This window comes from Haemorhous mexicanus, chromosome 6, assembly GCF_027477595.1.
Source record: "Haemorhous mexicanus isolate bHaeMex1 chromosome 6, bHaeMex1.pri, whole genome shotgun sequence".
Classification (NCBI taxonomy): Eukaryota; Metazoa; Chordata; class Aves; order Passeriformes; family Fringillidae; genus Haemorhous; species Haemorhous mexicanus.
Genome location: NC_082346.1, coordinates 4,881,440 through 4,905,532, shown reverse-complemented (window position 1 = coordinate 4,905,532; position 24,093 = coordinate 4,881,440). Strand labels below are relative to the sequence as shown.

Sequence of the window (24,093 nt, the reverse complement as noted above, 5' to 3'; positions counted from 1 at the left end):
AGAATAATTAATTTTCTGCATCAATTATTATTTTTCCACAGTACTTTTGTGGTGTGGCTTCCTGTATTTGGCTGTCTCCTTCCTGTGTAGTTCAGAATCATTTCTCAGTCAGGCAGGGTTTTGGTGCAGCAAAGGGAAAGTGTGACCAGTTTTGTGGCAGTGTTTCCTCAACATTGTTGACAGGAGAGAAGCCAGTATGCTTGGGTCTGCTTTGGGCAGGCAGGCAGTAATGTTTCTGTGTATTTCTAAGAAACTGATCTGAGAAGGTCTGGACTTTGTGGCCAATTCAAATACCTAGCAGTTATCTATATAGAACACAATGACTTCATGCATTGACCAAGATTTTTTTGGTTTTGTTTGCACCATTAGAATTTTGGCATCTTCAGTTGAAGAGATAGAAAAGGGAGGAATCTCTATGGATCACAAGAGTTCTTCAGCTGTATTTTCAGCAAGTTATAAGGTAGTCTTCAGTCTTGAGTGCAGCAAGTGGAACAAAACCAGGATTTTGTACATATGTGAGGTTGGAGGGACATCCACCTGTGTGTGGAAAACACCTGAGATGGAAGCATTTTGCTCAGCCATCTCTGCTGTTGTTGTGCAGGGGATTTGTGTGGTTAAGACCCATCAGTGCCAATGTCAGATCCATCAGTGAGCAAACAGACTCCTTTACATTTGGGATTTTGTCAACTACACACATTACTAGTATTCTTTCCTTTCCAAAATGAATTACAAACTCAGAGAGACTCATATAATCAGAAATCTGCTTAATCACTTATAGAGCAGGTATTGCACATCTTAAAATCTGCTTTACATTTCAGTGCCCCAGCTGATGTTGGTATAAAGGGCACTTAAAGCTCCAGAATAAGGGAAAACTTGGTCTGTGATAGAGTTATCTGCTGGTAGGCCTGATTATATTGGAACTTATATTATATTGATTATATTATATATTAAATATATTATAGATTGCATATTGTATATTATATATTTATATTATATATTCTATCAGCTCTTATTATATTATATTGTCATCATATTATCATCATATTGTATTATCATCATATTATATTATATTATCATCATATTATATTGTCATCATATTATATTATCATCATATTATATTATATTGATTATATTGGAACTTTCTCAACTTAAATGCTGTTTTCTGTTGCTCTATCACATCTACTGAGCAATTTAAAATAGCAGAAAAAGAGATTACTGGAGATGAATTAAAGCTACAGGAAGATGGAGCTTTGAGGGTTCCTTTTTGGTAGGCATTGGGACCACTCAAGTCAGAATCTGCACAAATGAGAAAGAAAACGTGTTACCATTTTAATTATTATTGCCTGTTTAACGTGGGATTTCTTGAATAACGATGTCCTTGAATAATCATTTCTTAACTAAAATGACACAATTTTGTAGCCAGTGATCCATGATTTTAAGTATTTGGATGGGCTATTGATTCACTGAACTGGAAGAAATGAAAGATGTTCAGGCATATTTTCAAAAGTAGAATTACGTGTAGTATAAATTATATTTGATCATGTATATTTTATTTACCATTTAAATCATAAAAAAAGCCAGGCACATGTAATGCAGCATTCACGTTATCTGCTATAGCTTTAACTAAACATTGGTGCTTGTCTTTAAATCTGTCTTTATGTTTAAATATTTTTAAATTTTTATTTTTTAATTTTAAACCTGTGTTTATGTTTGTGTTTAAATATGTTAAGCTCTATGGAGTGTCACGAGAGCTGCCAGCACCTCCAGCACCCCCTCTTGTCCCTGTGTCGTGGTCCCCTGTGTGTACCTATTTCTGTTTGTGCTAGTCACTCTCTGGGTAATTGTCCATAAGGCCAGTGACTGGTGCTTGTGTTTAAATCTGTCTTTATGTTTAATTTTTTTTATTTTTAAATTTTAAATCTGTGTTTCTGTTTAAATATGTTTTATCCAGCACCTCCTCTTGTCCCTGTGTCGTGGTCCCCTGTGTGCTCCTATTTCTGTTTGTGCTAGTCACTCTCTAGGTAAATTGTCCATAAGGCCAGTGTGTTTAAATCTGTCTTTATGTTTAAATATTTTTTCATTTTTATTTTTAAATTTTAAACCTGTATTTATGTTTGTGTTTAAATATGTTTAGCTCTGCGGAGTGTCACGAGAGCTCCCAGCACCTCCTCTTGTCCCTGTGTCGTGGTCCCCTGTGTGTACCTATTTCTGTTTCTCTAGGTAAATTGTCCATAAGGCCAGTGATTCCATCAGCAAATTATCCAGAAAATGCCATCAGTGCACATGGTGACACTCGTGCCACTGGTGGCTCTGCTGCCCTTCCAGTGGGATAATTAAATTGGCAGGTTCCCCTCGTGCCCGGCATCGTCACCTCCCTTCCTTTGGCTCCTCAGCTCAGACCTTCTCCTTTCCTCTGTCCTCCCAGCTGGGTACCAGATGCATGATGGATGGCTCCTCTCCCACCCTGCTCACCTTCAGCCCCCCAAGCCTTTTTGTCCCTGTTTTTGGTTGGCAGTACCACCCCGACAAGCAGGAGGCAGGCGTGGCGGCGGCGCAGGCGGAGGAGCGCGCGCAGCGGTTCCTCGAGATCCACCAGGCGTGGAAAATTCTGGGCAACGAGGAGACAAAACAAGAGTATGACCTGCAGCAGCGTGGTAGGTTCCTGCCAAGGAGTGCTGGAGTGGCAGCAGCTCTTTACTTAAGCAGGGGCTGGGAGTGGTAGTGAGATGGTGTTTTAAAATGCTGAACAGAATGCTTCTTTCGCTCCTGTCCTACTTTCAGACCTGGATCCATTATTTATAGCTTGAGCTACACATACATCAGCTGCTGAAAACACAGAATGATTTCCAACAAAACGTTAGGGGGCATTCTTCCTGATAGTTTGAATTATTATGGAATTTTTACTGATTGCAGACCTTAGCCCTTTTTATTTTAGAAAGGTAGCGTCATTAATTAATTTTCAGTTTTATGCTCTGTTTTGTTGCAGTGTTTTAGATGTAAGTGTTAATCCATCTACACCTAGTGTTCTTTGTGTATGAATTTATAACCAGAACCATTAGGGCATGTTGTGGGTGTTAGGTATCGTTCATAATTCATCCACAGTCAAAGTAGCCTCTCTAAAGCAGGTTTGTAAATAATATTTCAATATAACATATTAACTAGGCAGCTCTAGCACGCATTCCTTTTTATAGCTCTCAGAAAATAGCTTCTTAAAACAGTGACAGGCTGTTGTGAGAAAGAAAGGGGGGAAATGTAGGTCAGGTCTGTCACACATGGGCTACCATTACATGAAGTGATAGGCTGTCTTTCTGCTCTGGCCTCAGGATAGGAGTCCCTCAGCCTTCCATTAGAACCTTCAATAAATGTATATCCACCCTCCATGTTAATGGGGGGAGTCAATAATAGTGGCTTGCCCGTGGGGAAAACACTCGGTGGCACTCTGCAGTGACACACTGGGGCCAGCATTGACGTGGAGCCACCACCACTGCGGAATGTGCTGATAAAAGGCCACTGTCTGTGCAGCTTGTTATTGAATTCCTGCTTTGTGCCCTGGCACACCATCAGCCCCTGGCCCTCGTGCTGATTTTTAACTCCCCACAGCTCGGAGACACAAAGGCACCGTGGCATCACTGCAGGGTAAAGAGGGTGCTGGAGATACACAGGGAGAATTCTCAGCTCAAAGAACTGCAGTGGGTTTGGTTTGTTAATCTGAGATTTCTCTGTTAATGTACTAATGAGTGGGGTGGGTTTAGTGTTGGTTAATCACTAGTGTATTTACTAACTCATTTCCTTGATGTAGGATTAGGAGAAAGGTAAAGTAGGCTTAAAACTTTGCAAGGGTATAAAGGAAAATTTATTGACAGTAATCAAAAGAAAGAGTACTTAGAATCAGAACAAAACTTCTAGGACACTTCTCGTGGCTCATCACTTCTGTGAATGCCTCCCGTACAAAACCACCACAATAACCTTGTATTTCAGACTTGATGTGGCTTTGGGAAGAGAGGGGGAGGGGTGAAAACAGAGTTGTGGAATAAGTATTTTATGGAAAAATTGGATCTTGTTCTATTTGTAATGTAAACAGTATTAAGATCAGACTTATAGTAATGTTTTCATCTCAAAGTTATTTTTTAAATGCCTGAAGGTGATGTCAGAACAGGAATTTCTGCTGCCCAGCACTCTCTTTTGTACTCTTACCATTGTAATATTGGTTGTGCCTTCTCTTTTCACAAATTGTATGTGCAGAGGGAAAAGGAAATACTAGAGATTAAGCTGGGAATTTTTCAGTATCTGGTGAGTTTTACCTAAAGCTTAAATTCAGACTATGAAGTTCCATTTTGCCGGGGTCAGGTTCATCCACTGGAGTAGAGAGCTACAACAGGATCTTGTTTTTCCTTGGGATTTTAGGACATATAAATATGTCCTTAATCTATAAATTAGTCTTGACTGTAATTTGAAGATGATCTATATTTTCTGAGATTCTTTTGCATCCAGATGAGTTCTTTGAAAAGCCATCTGAAGATTGTGTATGAAAGACTTGGTAGATAAAGGAATCAGGCTGTACCTCTGTTGAGGCAGGTGTTGGGTGATGGGACAGAGAGTGACATTCCCAGGCCCCCTGTGTTTCAGCCACACCTGACACACATGTGCAGTGCTGCATTCTTTCCAGCATTCTCCCTGGCAGCAAAATGATGGGGAAATAAATTCTACTTCTTTGAATGCCTGTCAAGATGCTTCTGAAGCCAGGATTCCAGACAAATTCGTAGACACTGCCATAAAGGCTCAGAGAAACAAAGGGATTGAGACAACAACTAAGGGGAATGGTGATGAGAGAGAGAACACAGCAAGTCAGTAAGGTGCAGAGGAAGGCCAGGAAGCAGGATCTGAAGGGTGTGGGTGTGAGTGTGGCTGCCCATCAGCAGGAAGCCCTTTGCACTGCACTCTTTTCCCCATTTCACAGACTGTTTGTTTGTTTGTACCTTCTTGTGTTACACCAACTAAATCTGAACTACTTGGCTCAGAAATTCAGTAGCCAGTGAAGTTCCAAGGAGATGAAATTCTGTGGGGCTCTGTGGTTTTAATTTTCTTTTTGTTTGAATTGTTGAGAATAACAAGTGAATGTGCTTTTATATCTTAATACTGCTTTTCTCTGAAGGTTTCTCAATAATCTCATTTTTTGGTGCCTTCAGGCCATAGAATTAAAGGGAAGGGACAAACCACAAACTCAGGGGTTAGACTCAAATACTTTTTTGACTTTTAGTGATCTGGAAATCCTGTAAGAACTGCCTTTTTGTATGTTTTCTGAATTTTTTTCCAATTCATTGTTTTGCCATATAAGAATACCTTTTTATCATGGTGAATCTTTTGCTTACAGTCCCTGTGAAAAATCTGGGGGTGGAAAAAAAACTGCATTACAATTTACCTCTGAAGAATGGACTTGGGTTTTTTGTCAATAGATTTTCTTCTTAAACTTTTCCATTCTTTGTTTGATATCCCACCTAAAAAAGACAAATATGCAGTTGAAATCAAGCTTGACTCTGATAATTACCAAAACTTTTTAGTGTGGATAAAACCCATTTCACATTTTTCACATTAGAAATCCCCTGAACCCCAGAAGTTCATGCTTTTGTGACACAGCTGGAAAGAAGAAAAACTTCTCAACAGAATCAGAGAAGCACAGAGACTGGAAGAACCTTCCCAGGCCACCCTGTGAAGATCACTCTCCCACCTAAAGCCAGTCCTCAGAGTTGCTTAGCCTGGCTTTAGTGTCTCCAAGGGTGGAGATTCTCCAGCTGCTCTGGGCAAAAAACAACACCAAAAGTTGTACTTGGTCTAAAGCAGCTCATTTTGTAACACCTGGTCATTAATGCAGGCCTTGGTGCCAACAGCAGTGATCTGCAGTGTGCCAGGTTGTGCTCTGGGTGTGACAGAAGTGGATGTTCCTTCTCCAGCCATGGATTTGTGGCTGCAGCCCCTCAGCTGGAGCACAAGCCTTTCAACTCTCTGGAGTTAAATCTCATCTGCAACAAGTGCAGCAGGATTGTTTTGGTATTTCTATATCTCTTTGTTATGAAAATTCTTAAGGTGACTTTGTTAAAATTTCAAATTAAGATAAGTGAGATTGTTTTAAATTGAGACAGCAGCTAAGGAAAGACTCAGAAAAGTCAGAAGAGTCTGAAAAGACTCAAATTTATATAATTGTTTTAAAGCTGAAAAGCCTATTTGAAAAAAATTAACTTGTGAAAACATCCAGTGAGTACTGTGGTGATTTTTATGCAGAGTAGATACTGTGAGCAGCTTTTGACTGACAGTATGTATCTTGAAGTTTAAATGTGTTTGGTTTGAAAACAAAAATCAATCCTAAGTATGTATGCCTAATAAAGAGCTAGAAAAATCTTTCAAGCATTATGACTATTTTTACTATAACCATAAACTGTTAAAAGGGTTGAATTTCCATTTACTGCTTGCAACCCTTTCCCTAAAACTCAGCCTTAAATAGCTCAAGAAATATTTATTGTATCTCCAAGTGAAACTTAAATACCTTTTCTCTTTTACAATTTCTGAATGACCCAGCAAGGGCTCTAGTAAAGCTTTACTGAACCAAGCTGCTAATAGTTATTTAATGTTGTTCTGTAGCCTGAAAGAATCTCAGTAGATTTTTCCTTTTAATCTCTTTGAATTGCAGGCTCATAAACCTCTCTGATGAGCCTGCCAGTGTTTTCTTAGATCCTGCAGTTGAGACAATGGAGCTGCAGAATCCTTTCACCTCTTGTTGTCAGACAAATCCAATAGATGGCAAAGCCAGGCAGGCTGTGCTGCTGGGAATTAAAATTTGTTTCACAAGTTCTGGTCCTCACATTTCCCCCTGGATGTTCACGGTGGGTTTCAGAAGTGACAGCTCTGAACACAGAGTTTTATAGCTGGGCAGACATCACAGAACTCAGCACTCAGTGGGACATTCCCACTCTCCTTGGGGCTGGGAGAGAGAATGGAACACCAGTTTGCTTCAGAAAGCACCAGCAAGGAGCCATGGTTGTAATAACAGTGATACAGAGGAAATAAGGAAGGGCACAAGGAATCTGAGAGCCATTGGGTTGGATGTTCTGCTTGCAAACTCAGACTGGGCTGTGCTTCTCTTTAAGTGGCTACCTCTCTTTCTGCTGGCTCAAGGTGTATTAGGCTGGGTAATGGTTTTAGTAGGAGACCTAGAGAATAAAAAAGCTTTGTTCATCTCTGGAAAATGTTCCTCCTGCTTGAACCAGCCAGGCAAATAAATGCAATGTGCAAAGCTGCCTGACAACAGCTGGTACTGGATTATGTGGGAAGTCGAGGGTACCAATAGAAAACTTTTGTTTTTTGAGATAACCAGATTTCAGACTTCATAGAATCACAGTCAGAGCATATGCTGAGTTGGAAGGGACTTAGGGGGATCACTGATGGCTGTGTACAGGACACCCCAAGAATCCCATTACGTGCCAGAGAGCATTGTCCAAACCCTTCCAGAGCTCTGTCAGGCTGGTGTTGTAAGCACTGCCCTGGGGAGCTGTGCCAGTGCCCAGCCACCCTCTGGGGGAAGAACCTTTTCCTGATACCCAGCCTGAACCTTCCTGACTCAGCTCCAGGCCATTCCCTGAGTGCTGTCCCTGTCTCACAGAGCAGAGATCAGTGCCTGAACTTCCTCTGACTCAGCTCCAACCATTCCCTGAGTGCTGTCCCTGTCCCACAGAGCAGAGATCAGTGCCCCTGGTGAGGGTGTTGAAGACCACCATGAGGTCTGACCTCAGTCTCCTCCAGGCTGAACAGACCCAGTGCCCTCAGCAGCTCCTCACACTCCACCTTCCTCATGGCCTCCTTGGGATGTTCTCTAATGGCCTCATCTCTTTTTTATAGTGTGGCACCCAAAACTGCCCCAGCACTCGAGGTGAGGCCACCCCAGCTCAGAACAGAGCAGGACAATCCCTCCCTTGCCCAGCTGGCCATGCTGTGCCTGATTCTTCAGGATCTGAGCATCAGATGGAGAATAACAATGAATTACAATCTCTGTTCAGCCTGGGAATTGTGAGGAGGATTATTTTTGCCCATTGATTTCTTTTATTTTTATTTTTTTTATTTTCAAAATTACAATTGCAGGGATGAATTAGAAAAGCTTTGTTGGAATTCTGCTCCCTGGGCTTTGTATTATACCATGTTTGGAATGGAAGGGAGAGCAGACTTTTCCTCAGCTGCTTCTTCATTACTTTCGTGGTTGGACTCAATGATCTCAAAGGTTTTCCAGCATAAATGATGCTGTGCTTCTATGATTCACAGTTACTTTACTTGAAGTATGGTAAGCTCATGAATTTGCATTGTACCAGTTCTCTTCAGGTGGCTCATCTGCCCTTTTAGTACTTTCTAGCAGCGAGGCATGACCCAGACCTCCACCACCAATCCTATAAAAGTTTTGAGAGCAATCCTGCTTCATTAATTCCAAATGAGAAGCTCTGGAAGTTTTCTAACTCAGATTTTTGTTGCCTGTAGATGTTGCACACTTTTCATTTCATACTGTACTCAATGTTGGAAGAGTCTGGGGGATCAAATGGCAACAGATCTCTCAGGTACAGGCAGAACGTGACTTTCTTTCTGTGCTCAGAGACTCTTTCTCATAAAAGAGCACTGGACTGGTCTTCCCCTACAAGTGTTTTTTGCAGGACTTATTTCTTCTGCAGGATTTATTTCTTTGCAGGAATCTCAGTGGTGTTCTCACACACCACATGCCCTTGGTGCTTATTGGAAGGTTTTTATTTGGCTTCTCCTTCTACCTTCTCCAGGAATGGGGTTGCCTGAGAGATACTGAGATGTCTCCATTTGTGGAGATATTTAAAATCTGCCCATCCTGGTCAGCTTGTTCCAGCTGCCCTGTGGGTGCACGAGGCTTTGATAGGTGACCTTGAGAGGTCCCACAAATCTGTGAAAAGTACAGCTTCACCTTCACCATTTCAGCTCATGGAGCTGGAGTCACAGCCAGGTTTTGAAAGGCACCTACATCAAAACTGAAGTTTGCCCCTAATTTCACACAAGTGCTGGTTTCAGGGTCTTAATTCAGTATTTTGTTGTCACCATTTATTTCTCCTGGCTACAAGAGAACGTGTTCCAGCTTATAGCTGATCAATAGCAGATCTATGGAAAACTAAAATTTTAGAGAACTCCATTTTGAACTGACACAGTGGTTTAGGCAGGACTGGTAGGGACCAGACTGCTAGGTATATAAACCCAATAATTTCTCAGAAAAGACTGAACATCTGTCATGTTTGCTTTACAGAAGATAACCTCACAAAAGAATGGCCACTTCATGAACAGATTTATCTTGAGGACATGTCCTGGAATGAAGGTATGAGTGCCTTGCTGCTCATTCCTAATGCTTTTCTTTGTCCCTCTTAATGTTTTCTCTTTTCTTCTGCATCTTGCACCACTGTTGTCTTACTTTAAGTGCTGTTTTTGCTGTATTTCCTGGGACAAAGCTGTTTTGCTCTCTGAGATTACCTGGACTAGAACTTAACTTTCCATTCCATCTCCATTTCTCCCCATCCTCACCTGCAGTACCACTTTTCACCCAGCTCTCCTCTTGTATAATTGAGAGTACATAGATTTTTCCCATATCTCTTGTGCATCTTCTTGCCCTTCCTGTGATGGTAGAATGCCTGTGCTTCTTTTCTCATCTGCCACTGTTCCTTCCCTCCTGTCTATTGCTGTGGCTTTTCTTGTTTAATTGCTTTTTGGAAAAAATGGCTGATATTTATTTTTATTTTTTAACTTTTTTTTTTTTTAAGTTGTGAGGGGGAAAATCCTACTTTCCTTTCTTCTGTTTTGGTTCCTGGGTTAGCAGCCTGTTTTGGAAGCATCCTTGATCTGTATGACTAACACCACTTACATTTTCTTTCAGTATCATCAGATTGTGCACCTTGTTATTACTGGAGTTTTTGGGGTTTTTTTTTAAGAGACTCCACTGGCCCTGGTTGTTCAGTGTAAGAATACCTCAATCACTGAAACATTTTGAGGTTATTTTTTGAGCTACAAATGGTAGCACAGATACTGATACTTACAACCTAGCAGTGGGAGGTTTGTTACTGAGAGCAGCTTTGTGAAGAAAACTCCAAATAAATTCTTGATCTTCTCCAGCACTAAAGGTGTTTTTGTTTTCTTTTTTGGCAGATGAACAACTCTACACTCTGTCCTGTCGCTGTGGTGGGAATTACAGTGTCTCCAAGAGTGAAACCAAAGATGTATCTGTGGTTTGTTGTGACACATGTTCACTTGTTATCGAGATCCTGCAATGATTCTTTCAGTGAAGCAGACTGAGTGTTACAAACTTTTCCAAAGACTGGACAAACAAGTGACAGAATCTGCTAAAGAAATGTATGTTAAAAAAAAGGGAGGCACTACAAGAACAACTTCACTCAGGGTTAAAAAATTCAAGTGCCCCTTTGCTCACACAGCTCTGCAGACATGAGGCTGGGATTCTCCTTCTGCAGCTGAAGAGCTCATTGCTCAACACCTCCAACCCAGAACAGGAGTTTGTACAACTGGAATGCATCTCCTGATCTAAAAGTTTATTTCCCAGCAAACAACAGAGTAGCTTCTTCCAGTTTCAGTCTGAAGCAGCTCTTGGGCCCTTCTTCTTAGGTTAAATCCTTGTAACAGCTCAGATGACAGAATTCAATCAGGAGGCACAGATGTGAGAACGCTTTGAAGATAATGAAGAGCAAAGTTCAGAAGTGGGAAACAGGAGCTAAATATTTGTAAGCTAAATATTTAGGTTCATGAAATCCTCTCAAGGGCTGGAGCCTAGGAGGAGGAGGCAGAGGCTGGCAGCTGGAAGCAGTGGCTGTGCCTGCCCCGTGACAGTGGCATCACCTGGGCAGCCTGGAGCAGGAGCACGTGTTGGGCTGAGGCTCTCCATGTCAGAACAAATGGAGTCATCATTCCTGAGAAGAAAGCTAAGGAGGAATCTGCGCTCTGACCCCACTGGGCAGTCAGAGGAAACCCCACATCACTCCTGGGGGTGACCAGCAGGTCTGGAACCCCACTGGTGCTGGGTTCAGTGCCAGCCCTGGCACCACCTGCTGATGGCAGGCACATAATTTTTGTTGATGACACAAGTGTATCATTCCCACTCTGAAGTTAGGTGTAATCTCAGAATGAGATATCTTTGTCAAGTAATATTTGTGTTTATTCTAAGCAAAAATAGTTCCATTCATTTTAGTAGAAAATACTAGGAAAACTGTCAATAGTACTTAAGTCTTTTAATCATCAAGAAATCTGTGGCCATTGGGGCTTGCACGTAGAAATCCAAAGTCATTCAGAGGCCAGATCTGTAAAATAAAGAACAGTTACAAGAGATTTCATCACAATCCAAAGTTCAGTGTTTTCATTTGTTATTGGAATCGTTCCATAAACATTATAATTTTTTCTCTCTTTGGTAAAGAACTTTGCTCACTGATGTGCTTCTCTTACTAGGAGTAATAAATCCTGTGTATTACAGGGAATCGTTCCATTGTGTGAATTCCACAATTTATACAGGAGATATGCTTTGCTATGGAGAGCCTCATTAATTCCACTGCTTTTTTCACCCTTGGAAATAAATATGTTCCTAAAGAGCATCTTCCAAAATCAGTGTTTTCTAGCTTGTAAAGCTCTTCATGACTGTAAAGACCAGGTATGTGTTTTTTGATCCATCTAGGAGAAAAAACGTACCACATACATGGACCTCCCTGTGGTAAGGTGTATTTTTATTTTATTTGTATTTTCAAGATGGGCCTTTGAACTGGAAATACCAAATCTTGGAAAAAAAGATCTGTTGGCTACAGGTAAACTTAAACAAACTTAAACAGGAATGAAGGGGTGGAAGTGCCTTCCACCACCCAGGCTCTGGATGAAGCTCCTCTGAGAAGGGACAGTTACTTCCAAGAGAGCACAACTCATCACCAAGTACAGGTGTCAGAGAGTGATGCTGGCCAATAAGCAAACCTTCTCTCCAGAAATTACCCGTAGAGCTGTTCATGTACTGAATGATCCCAGGAGTACTTTACTCTACACAGTCATTAATTACATGTAGGATGGTCTTGGATGCAAAAAAAAATAGGCAATAGGAAAGCAAGGACATTCATTTGCTCATTGTCCTTTGTCTCCCTTGAATGTCTGTGTCTCTTCCAAAGATGGCACAAGGGGCTCAGCAGGAAGAAGGGAAAGATGAGGATGAACAATCATTGCCCTCTGTGGCTCTAAGCCCATAAAAATTTCACAGCCCCTGCCCAAGATGAAGCAGCCTAGACAGTGAAAGGTGGGTTGCTGCTACCTTGTTCCCAAAGCATCTGTCAGTATTTTGATTATCTCACTTATTTTTCCTTAGAATTTGATATAAGGTATAAGAACAGCAACCTAAGAACAATCCTGAGTTCATGGAGCAGCCAGAGCACAGAAGGAGCCTTTGCTGCTCTCTGTGTGGAGTGAAAGAGTAATTGTCTCGTTTAAAAGAGGAAGCACAGGCAAAGGCTCAGTTATTTCTAGCCCTGTGATCTGTCCCCAGCACCAAAGGCTGTGCCAGGAGAGGCTGAGGCAGCTCAGGACAGGCCTGGCAGGAGGCAGCAGCAGCAGCTCTCTCCTGGCTGGGGCTGTGCCCTCTGCAGGTTCCTGGCAACCCCTGGCAGCACTGTGCCCCATCAGGAAGGCAGAAGGAGAATCATGCTCAGGACCTCAAGTGTGCATCAGGAAAAGGCTCTTGTGCAAGATCTCAGACAATTCCTGGGGTTCTGGCATGTGCAGTCGGGGAGGAGCAGGAGGAACAGCTGCTGACACAGAACCACAGAGGTGATGTCTTGTCTCTGTGCTCGTCAGCCGGTGAGCTATTTTAAGTTCCTCACAAAAACACAAATACAAGCCAACAACAGAAGGGTGTCTGTGATCTTGGTTAGCAGCAAAGCTGTAGAATGCAAAGTTGTCCAGAGGGCCTGTGCTGGCTGCAGGCTGGGTGTCAAGTCTTTGTTTGGCCCTGAAGGCAAGCAGAAGTAAAAGGAAAGAAAAATATCCCATATAACAAATCTAAGCTGATCTCAGTAAAGGCCTAGAGAAGGTAGGTAGTTTTTTAGTCTGTTCACTCCAGCACAAATCTCATTTCAGGCAACTCAAATCACACCTACTGCAACTTGCCTTTCTTTCAGTGAAAGTAATCAAATTAGCTTTAAATGTTGCTTTGACAGTGTAGTTTGAAATTTGTCACAGTAATCTTAGTAGTAGAGTTAGAATGAAAATTATGTTTTATCTAGTCTGCATGCAAGGAAGAACCTGAGAAATAATACTGGTTGTTGGAAAGAGATGGAAAGCCCTCCTCTGCGAAACAAAGACATGCCACTCTATCTTTAAAGTTCTGACAGAAGTTGACTGTGACTTGCTCATTCAGACTGGCTCTTCCAATTAGCAGCTCTTTGCCCTCTCTGCTTTGGCCTACATAGATTTGATCTGATGGACGGGGCATAAATGGGGCTAACTAGCTCTTTTGAAGATACACCACAGGTCTAGTTGTGACATGGAGCCTAAATCCAGGGAATGCACAGGATATCTTACCTAGGACAGGATGAAGCATGAGTTCTAAGTGGGATTCCCAGTGCTTTTCCTGAATTTGCAGCTGCTTTGATTTCAACAGCCCTTTATGGCATGACCTTGTGGCAGGACAAGAATCAGGTGTTGGTATTTCTGTAAGGGTTAAAAACTGCTGCACCAACACTGACTGAGAACCCTTGGTCTAAACTTCAGATAAACATTCATGTTTTGCCAAGAATAGGTTGGCTAAACAAATGCAGCCAGCCAGGCTGGCTAAGCTCACTCTCTTCTGTTGAAATCCCTGACTTCCAAATTATATTTGGGGTTTTTTGTATCCATTCCTAAAAAACTAACTCAGCACTGAAAGGCACTGTTACAGCCACTCCAAAATCCACTGTAAGACAAACACAAAAACTTCCATTCTGAAGGCAGTAAAAACTGTTGGATGGAAGAGAAGCCAAAGCTGCAGCAGGCTGCACTAAAAGCACTCAGAGGTTTCCTGGCCAGTGGCCAGCCAGCCCTGGGCAGTCTGTACCTGCTGCCCTGTACTGCAGTGTGCAGCAGCAACACACAGGAGTAGCATCACTCTGTGCTCATGGGAGGTATCAGAAAGAACCCAACTGGAAACACTCATTTGAAGAACAAATCCATTTTTGCTTTTGTTAGGCACCGTATTCTTAAATCTCACAAAAACTTGAATAATCACTACTCTGTGCCACTGTCATTAAACAACTCCTGTGAAATCTGGTTAAATTATTTTGATTAAGTATCAAGTGATTGCATAATTTTTTTTTTTTTAACACACAATTTTCAGGAGTCCTAAAGTAGTGCTTCACTATGAATTATCTGTGAGTTCCACTCATTGTACAGAGTTTACTTAGGGTTCACTCCTGTCAGTCACTTCATTAAGGTCTTTCCAACACCTTCTTTGTCAGGGCACAAGCTGGACACAAAATCTATTGCTGTGGAGAGATACTGTGACTGATTCTGTCACACAGGTTCTTGATATATTCAGTATTTGCTAACATTAAAGCAGTAAACAGCAGCAGCTTTTCTATACCTGTGCATCAGCTTGTAGAAATGCTTTTTTCAGTTGCATTATTACTGGCACATTCTCATTAGAGGAGTGTCAGCAGATTAGCATCCTTTGTCTCTTAGCAGTCCATAATTCAAGCTAAAACTTGGGTCATAAAAATAGCCCTGTTGGGAACCAGCCTTTTCCCCTCTGGTGTCCAGGGCAAGGCAGACAGCAGGAGAAGGGGCAGAGCCCTGAGTAAACACCAGGCAAGAACTCAGAGCAAATGTGAGCCAGGAGGAGCAGAGGTCACCCAAAATTTGCCAGTAGGGCTGAGGGGACCCTGTTGTCTGAGGTTTAGAAAGCAATTACTGATTGTGCTCAATAGCTGCAAGGGGTTTTTTTGAAAAGTCCCAAATTGTGTTCATAAATACTGTAAATTAAGGATATAAGGCTTTGCTAAATTGGAAAGATCTAATCTTCCCTGTGTAATACAGGTGTGCTAAATTATGGGTTTGTGGATGTGTTGAAGTATATGAAGAAAACCTTTTTTATTGTTCTGAATGCACAACTTTAAATCCAGCTTTCTAAAAGCAGGTGCATAAGTGTGTAATACACACTCCCCTATTTCTTAGATTAAACTTTTTTGGAGAGAAAATTGTGTTATGTTTCTTCTTTTAGGTAAAAGAGTAAATCAGTAACACAGATAATATCAATAAAATAATTCAGTGTGAAATAAAGTTGTAGAATTACTGAAGCAAAAGGAGATAAAACTGTGATGGTTTATACAGTACAATATTCATTTAAAGCATTTTTTTAGTTTAAAAAGCAGCAAGGCCAGGCTACATGTCCAAAGTATGTGTGCAAGTCCTGGAAAGAGAATCTTTTCCTCCATTTTGTTTTTTTGGACCACGGAGCTACAACAATAAAAAAATCATTTTGCAGGGAGAATCAAAGTAAGGATGAAATGTACATCTGTGCAGTAGGGCGTATGTGTGTACATTTGTGGTTTTATCATGTTTGGATTTGCTTGCAAAACAATTCATTCCATTTTCATAGCAGTGAAAACTGCTCAGTGCTGCTCCAAAGTCCTCCCTCCAAAAACCCCGTCACTGTTGATTTATCCTTTTACAGCAAGTGGTGGAGTGTTCATGCTTTCCTTTACATTTGCTGTGGCCAGGCAGCTGGGGAGGCAAGTTTCAGTGCCTAACATCCACTCATTAAAAATGTATTAATGCAACTGTTTTTAGATAGTAGAAATTCACATACCTTAAGACAAATGCGTCCTCTTATCAGCCCATAAGGAACAGGTCCGTAGCACCTGGAATCTGTAGAATTCCTGAGATTATCACCTTCTAACCAGACATGTCCTTTAGGCACCTATAAGCAAGATTGAAATGTAAAAAGAAACCAGAACAGGATGGTGTTAAGCACAGTTTGCCTTACAGTGTTTTTCCTGATTTCTGTGCTCTGTATTTCCTGACTGTGTAATGAACTAAATTTTATTGAGTCTAGTAAGACCCACTGCCAGTTTTAGAGGGATGAGAAGGAGTGCTCCAAAGTATCTGTTCTATCATGTGCTCAAAAACCAATGGTTTGCAACAAAAAACCCAAAATGAAGATGCAAGAGGTTAGACCAATGTGACAGGGTCATTAATTTAATAGACTTCAAAAGAGGTCATTAGGATGTTGACTGAAAATCTGCCCTCCTGTCGCAGTAACAGCATGAACAGGGCAGCCACACACTCATCAACATCCTGGGGCCAGCACCAAGGCTAGACCTGTTAGTAGATTCATGATGAACTAACTGGTAATTGATTGTGACATCAATTACGAATAATCTCATCATTTTATCGGAGTAGGCTTGTCAAAGTTCTAATTAAGATCACAGTTCATTCTATGTGCAGGCAGAATCCACAACACATTATATTGCAATAATGATGATCACAAAACAGCAAATCCCTTTTTATAATTTGAAAATTAATGATGGTGACCTTATACTATATGACAAAGACCTTTCATTGCCCATATATATTATGCATTTACTATATTACATACCACAGATTCATGGCATTCACTGGCTGACTCAATGACAAAATGAGAAATAGCAACATAGCTGTAACAGTTACCTAAATGAGAGGATGAAGCTTTCATATGTGAAAAAGTTGCTCCTGCAAGTCTTAAACTAAGATGTCTACTTGGAACATACAATAGTATTTGGTAATGTTTTCTTTAAAATGTTTCAGATACAAATAACTTCTTTCAAGTTACCAAATAAAATACTTAATAATTTTCTAATTGGGTCTTGTTTCTAAAATTTTAAACCAGGCTGAAAATTTAAATGAAGCAACATATTCTCAACCTAGAGAATATTTAATATGGACTTTAAACATACATTTTTCCAAAACCAAGTATCCACTTGAAACACTACTATGAAGTATCTACTTGAAACATTACTACAACCACAATTCAGAGGAAAAACATACAGAAACTAACTAAATAAACAAACAAACAATTTCAAGTGAAACTCAAAGTACAAGTAGCATGAATGTTTTAGAATTGAGCCATGCACTGTAAACACAATATTCTACATAAGAGAGAGTTCACGGGTAACAGATTAAACAAAGTGAAACACCACTCTAGAGTAAAGGCAGGTTGTAAACCAGTAAGAACAAATGCAGGTCCCCCACTGGAGCAAGCTGCAGGTGATACTTGTAGGTATCTGGCCAGGTAACACTCCCTGGGAACCTGGGCTTTCATGTGAGACTCTTGCTCAGCCATGCTGCCACGTGCCTGTCACCAGAGCAGCATCCCAGGCTGGCACACTGCTGCCAGAGCCCCTCTGCTGAGCCGTGGCAAATGTGCCAGCTGTGGCTTGAGACACAACAGGTCACTTTGGCAGCATGAAACACATGCAGAAAGCATCTGTGAGCCTGGCCATCCCTCCCAAGCAGCCCTGTGTTGCTGTGGCACCAGGAAAGGTGCTGGAGGTGTGTCAGAGGGCACAAAGCCTTTCCTCAGTATTTTAGGATGTTCCCAGCAATGTCTAAGCCCTTCTGAAACCCATTGGTACCATCTCCTGCCACAGGTATAAAGGAATGCCACCTCCTTTGTTTCTAACTGTTCCACTATTTGAGCCAAGCTCCTCTACTGCTTGCTCTCCCAGTCCTTCCAGACAGGAATTCCCTATTCAGCTTGTCTGTCACCTTTGTTGCTTGGTAGGCTGATCAGATTCCTGGCACATGCACCAAAGGGTTTCCTCTGGGAAGGCCAGCTGGTTCCAGCTAGATGACTTTGGCCCTTCTCCTACACAAGCATCTTTGCAAACAAAAGAAAACAACAAGAAGTGAATTTTTACATTTTCAAAAGCTTCTACTTGGAGTCAAACAACCTGTGTAGAACATGCATCTTGTGTTTTTGATAGGTCTGTGTTTGAGCATGTGCTGCCACTGCTGTTTTCCTCAAAGATTCCATGGAGCACAGCCTGTTTAGGATGCCCAGCAGGGTAATTGGATGTCTGTGGTCACTTAGTTCAGTGGACCCACCCAAAGCACTCCCCGTGTCCACACCCACACATGAGTTTGTTTCTCACGTGCAAATACCAGTACAAGGCAGCACCTGACCTTCCTGATGCCAACTCCAGCACCTACTGCAATAACAAGTCAGCCACCAAGGTGCTGCCACTGTGACAGACTCCCTCAGCAAGCACACAAACAGGACAAGCTGGAATTACTAAGATATAGAAAGCAAAGCCATGCTAACATTTCATGCTGCTGCAAAACCATCACTTCTTGCAATGTGCTCCTGTTTCCCTGCCAGCTCCCCCTGTGCTTTCTCACTTCTCCCAATTCACAGGCAGAGTGTGATGCTCATCTTTTACTGTGTAAAATAAAGAACCACTCGTGACTCAAGTATATCCAAAAGCTTTCTAAAACACTTCCCATATTTTCATCAAGCTCCAAAATTACAAAAAAATAAAATAAATTGCTTTTGCCTGCAATGGTATAAAACTACTTCCAGTACTAGGAATAATTATTTGTCTAGTCAAGATGTTCACATTTTGCATTCCAGGTAGAACATTTGCAGTAGTAGTTTGTCTTCCTACATCCTGAAATTCACCACTTAAAATAATTTTTGCAGCTCTCCCTGGAAGGTATGACTGGGCCCTACACCTCTGAATTTGGCATTAAGAGTATTGTCACTATATGTGATTCATCTAGGGATAATGCACTTTTGCAGAGTGTCTGTCCATCATCTAGGCACTTCACAACAACCTAGAATCAAGTCAAGCAATAAAAATCACAAAAATTACAGGAAAATGTAAAACCAAATACCAGTGACAGGCCATAATCATTATTTAAAAAACCCAAAAAACCAAAAGTAGTATAAACCCCTTTGAAATAAAGACAATCCTCCTCTATGCACCAAGCCATGTAGACACCACATCACTGATCTCAGTGGGATTACTCACAGGGAATAGTCCACTTAGAGCATCAGAGGCCAGGACCCAATCTGAAACACTGCAGAGCTCTGCAAGAACACTAGCTGGGAATAATATTCACCAAAAAAAAGAAAATAGGCTGCTAAAAACCTGTATTTTTAGAAGAATGTATTAACTGCACAGCAATTTGCTGCTGCTGCCAAAAGCCCCAAGGCAGAGGGAAAGCCACTTGTGTGACAAGCTCACAGGGTTGCATTTTGGAATCTACAGGCAGTGGACCTCTTAGAGAAAGTTAACTGCATCCAAGAAGTGCCACTGAAATCACAGCTCCCACCACACAGAGGGATAGTGACTGCAAACCCACACTGATGAGGGGTAAAAGCATTGCCCTGGGCTGGGCAGCATCCCTGATCTCCCTACACAGAGGCCAGAACTAAAGATGGGAAAGTCTCACACACCCAGCAGCTGAATTTTCACAGAATGAGTGGGACTGCAGAACCAGCAACTCCTGAGCAGGGCAGGCTGCTGTGAAATGCTGTCTCTGACTGTCTGCAGGCAACTCCCTCTGCCTCAGCAGCCCCTGTGCCCCTGTTCTGTGCAGATTATCCCAGGATTTACCTCCCTTGTTCTCAGGCAGAACCGGTTATCTGCAGTGCTGCTTCAAAGTGGGACAAGGAAAGACACCATCAGACACCCCTCTGTTCCCTCCCCAGGCTCTAGACCAGAAGAACAAGTTGTCCTTGGGAACAACTGAGCTGGAAGCAGTAGTTCATTGTCTTTCACCCCAAATAAACATCTTTCACTGAGACAAACTGATATAATTTGCAGAGCTGTTGGAGTTTACTCAGTGGTGCAGTTGAAGTGGCAGAACTGAAGTACAGGGCAGGTGTCTGATCCATACTCACCAGCATAAACCATTAATTTACTTAAAGGGGGGGAATCATCAAATAATTATATTCCTTTGGTCTCTTTACATGATGCCATACTTTTTTCTTTGATTACTCAATTATCTTCAAACCCAAGAGATAAGAACCCTGTGCTGCATTAACTGACATATTAGGAAACTAATGTATTGCAAATAAAGCTAACAAAACTACATTATCTGCCTCAAAAATACCCCCAAACCCAACTAACTGAAAGCAGGCTTCTGTGGTTTGAGGTTTTTGTCTTGAGAGAGCTTTTGCTAGTGATTTTAGGGCACTTATAAACATGAATGTCTTGCAATCTCCAAAAACATCAGCACATACAATCAGCTGGGAGTAGATGTTTGAACTTTTGTAAGGTCACAGGTATTCACATCACCTCCAGCAATATCAAAGTTTCCAACTTAAGAAGAACTTTAAATAATTCCCATCTTTTCAGTTCAGAGGCTTCCTTCTTGAGCTATGATAAGAACTAATCTCAGTGCTGGACAAAAGAATAAAGTCTGCAAGTTCTCATCTATCCCTACTAAGGTCTATTTAAGTGCCTCCCACTTTGGTACAAGCAACAAATGTAATTGCTTCATGGCCTGCGGGTGCTCATTTAACAAAAGGAGCTTTTGTGAATAAACCACAGGTGTTACCTTTCTTGATTAAAGTGAAATATGATGAAAGATTCTACAATATCAAATGACAAATTTACTAAATACTGATTAAATTGCCTTATTTAAGTAAATTGCATCTAGTTAGGATAAAATATACACCATAGAAATGCAGGAGTTTGTTTTATCACTCTATACTTAAAGTCTCACATAACTACTCCTTAATCCCTTATTTATTAATTCAGAACCAAGACTGAATAATGCTTAACAAATACTTTTTTTAATGATCCAGTTGCTCCAGGCACTGTTTCTGTAGGTTCATCATAAATGTTGTTCATATTAAGGCTGCCATCTGTAAAAAACCCAACTACATTAATTAGCTCAACATTTTCAGAATCAGGGTGAACACTTCTATTTACTTTTTTGTGCTGAAAAAGCTATGAAATGGTAGCAATCACACTGGAACTTAAACAGTACAGCAGATGTTAAATCAACATCTTCCATGTATCCTTAAAAGGCTGAATTACCTGGAATTTAATATTTCTTAATATAATAGAATGAATTTACCTTAAATTTATAAATTACCTTAAATTTTTAAGTACTTCCAAAGAGTTTAGCATTTTCCCTCTACCTGCTTATGAATAAGACATAATGTACTTGACCCAGTTTGTTTAAATGCACACATTAAAAAGAAGACATTATGATGTTGGTCCAGGTTGTTATTAGAGAGGATGACAGTGAAACACTAATGTGTTTTCATACAGAAATCAAATTCATTGTGATTACATATTTATATTATGAATTCATTCTCTCTATGACGACATTTGTAATTTTAATAGAAGATTTCTAAGAAGGTAAGATATGAAGACTTGCCTAAGTTTTGAAATTAAATATTAACCAATATTAAAATCACATAACCTGCAGTGTTAACTCACACACCACAGGGGAACTAAGGAATATTAACTTAAGCTTGAATTCCTAAGACATTTTAAGACATTTTTCTCTACCATGAAAGCACACCACTTGGGTGTTGTTCTGCAACAAAAATGTGGGTAAGCTGTTACAGTGACTTGTCAGAGCACTCCTTGGTTATTTCAATGGTTGGGGTTTCATCACTGCTGCTCCTTCTAAACTTTGTGTAATGCAGGAGGAAATACTGCTGTCCTGAGCTTGACTACATGGAACTTAAATGGTTTGATCACTACACTCACAGCTTAACAGGTGAGGCTTTCATATCAGAGATGTCTGTGGAGTCAAATATCTGAGAAAACTATCTGTCAAATATGAGAAAAATATCTGATACTCAAATATGAGAAAAATATCTGATTTCTCTTAATATCACTTTCTACCTGTTCCAAAAGTTTTCAACTGTGTTGAACAATTCAAACACTTGCATGCATTGTTTACTGCTGTAAATATTTAATGCTGAGATCTAGATCATATTTTTAAATATACAGGTCTCAATCAGCTGGAAAAGCTATGTATCTGTTTTCTAAAACCTCTAGCTGCAACCCTAAATTTAAATTATGAGTCATCTTTCCTTTTCTAAAACTATTATCCGTTAAAATTAAAACTAACTGGTTCATGTTCTTAGGCCAAAACTTTCAGACCCAAATCTCCTAGCTACATTTAGAACAAAAATCTCCTAGCTAAATATCCTGAACAAAAATTCAGAATATGCCTGGGATTGATCAGTCCAGACTCTTATTAGCCCAAGATTTTTAGAAGAAAATATGGATTACAAATCCATCAAAGATTACTTAACAGTTTGTTGAGACCTTTCTGACATCTACGATTAAGGAGGGTTTGATTTTCTTCTCCAGATAACAAGTGATGTAACAGAGTCACCCAAAAGTGTAAGTCAGAGAGCACTAAACCCTGTGGGTGCAGACCCAGCTGGAATTTCCTGGTTCTGACACAGAACCCATCACCATCACTGGTGTACCCTGTGCTCACAGGTCTGCAGTTCAGCCTGGGAGAGCAGGGGCTGATAAATAATATCATCAGGGCTAAGGAATCCTGCCAGCCAGCTCCATCAGGATGGACCTGAATCTCTCTTGCACAGCTGGTACACTCTCAGTTGAGTCCCAAGTCATTGGTTTCACCATCTTGAGCAGCTTCCCAGAAGTTGTTACTGAACTTTGAGCAGAAGAATAACAGAATCATAAAATGTGGCTACTTCTATGTTCTTGAAGTATCACCAAACCAAAACTGCAAAAGTACAAAGGCCAAACCACTCGAGCAGAAGAAATCCTGGAAATACTGGGCATTAGACTGATAAAATCCTTATTGTTTCTTTTCCCTTGAACAATTTAGTTTTGACAAATCAGAATTTTAATTTAAAATGACTTCTCAGCAAATTCAAGGTAAGCATGAGTCATGACCTCTCTGTAGTGGGATACAGAGCCATCTGCAAACCAACAAATATGCCAAATGAGCTCTCCTCTCCCACAGACATTCAGCACAGCTGCTGGTTAGAATTATGGCATGACTTTCTCTTGAGCCTCTAGAACACTTAGAGCTAAGGAGGAGCAAGAAAATACCTTATTCATTTTCCATATCAGCAACTACTGAAACTTACTCGGTGAACTACTAAACCATGAGTGTAATCATTAAGATACTTAGAGCAAAGGGAAAAGGAGTGGTGTTTTAATTAGGTTTATTTTTAATTGCTATTTAGGATGCATTAAAATGACTATCCAACAGCACAGAGTGCTCAGAAATACCAAACCACTTTTCAGTGTCTTGCAGGGTGTATTCAAACCCCGTGATTACGATTCTGTGCCATTTGCTTTGACATTATGTTATCCTTAGTGCCCACATCATATTCTTACTGCATTAGCCAAGAGCTGGGGAAGAGTTAACAGCACTGTGCAAACACAGCGAGGTGCATTATCTTGGAAATTCTGTTGGCTCTGGAACTCCCACAGGATGAGGAGATGCCATCTCCGTGGCAAGGCTCATTTTGCTGCAGCACAAGGCAAACACTGCCCCAGCAGCCAGGCTGGCAGCATTACTGGCAGCTGATTGATCACCAGCACGGTGTTGCTGAGATATGGATTTGTATCTCAGCTTTTTATCACCGGGACTCGCACGAGGCAGTTCCTTATTTACAGACTCTGCCTCTATTAAGTGACATTATCAGGGACTACTTTTGTTTAAGTACCTCAAAGGCTCAGCATATTGGAGGTTTATGACATATAAGCTGTTTGATTCTGATGGTTTAGCCCTCACTTTTTCACACTGTAAATAGGACCTGCAGCACAAGAACATATGGTACGTAAAGAAATTAAAGCTAAAGTAAATGGCATTAAAGCAAATTCAAACAGAGCAATACGATACTCAATCTGAATTATAAACCTGCATTAAGAGTTTTTTAAACAAGAAATAAAAGTTTAAATATGAAAAATAACCTTTCAGCTGTTTTTTTTTTAGGACCATTTCAGAGGTTTACTGTGATTAATTTCCTTATTAATCCTCATTAATCGCTGAACAGTTAAATGAATAAAATAGGATATCTCTTAATAAGTGAAACTAGTTCTGAAT

At 40.7% G+C, this 24,093-nt stretch overlaps 2 protein-coding genes across 5 annotated transcripts in view; one reads left to right on the top strand and one right to left on the bottom strand.

Moving 5' to 3' along the window:
- DNAJC24 (DnaJ heat shock protein family (Hsp40) member C24) overlaps positions 1-11,643 on the top strand; it is a 32,728-nt gene extending 21,085 nt beyond the window's left edge. For 2 of the 3 annotated variants that reach the window (XM_059848364.1, XM_059848365.1), the window contains exons 3-5: positions 2,426-2,654; positions 9,296-9,364; positions 10,186-11,643. In XM_059848364.1, the coding sequence (XP_059704347.1) occupies positions 2,426-2,654; positions 9,296-9,364; positions 10,186-10,310 (423 nt within the window). In that variant the 3' untranslated portion in view covers positions 10,311-11,643. The remainder of the gene's footprint in view (positions 1-2,425; positions 2,655-9,295; positions 9,365-10,185) is intronic. The other variant, XM_059848366.1, reaches the window with a different exon arrangement.
- Positions 11,262-24,093, bottom strand: part of IMMP1L (inner mitochondrial membrane peptidase subunit 1) — a 32,242-nt gene continuing 19,410 nt past the window's right edge. For both annotated transcript variants that reach the window (XM_059848363.1, XM_059848362.1), the window contains exons 5-6: positions 15,854-15,964; positions 11,262-11,345 (exon numbers count right to left, since the gene is read on the bottom strand). In XM_059848363.1, the coding sequence (XP_059704346.1) occupies positions 11,277-11,345; positions 15,854-15,964 (180 nt within the window). In that variant the 3' untranslated portion in view covers positions 11,262-11,276. The remainder of the gene's footprint in view (positions 11,346-15,853; positions 15,965-24,093) is intronic.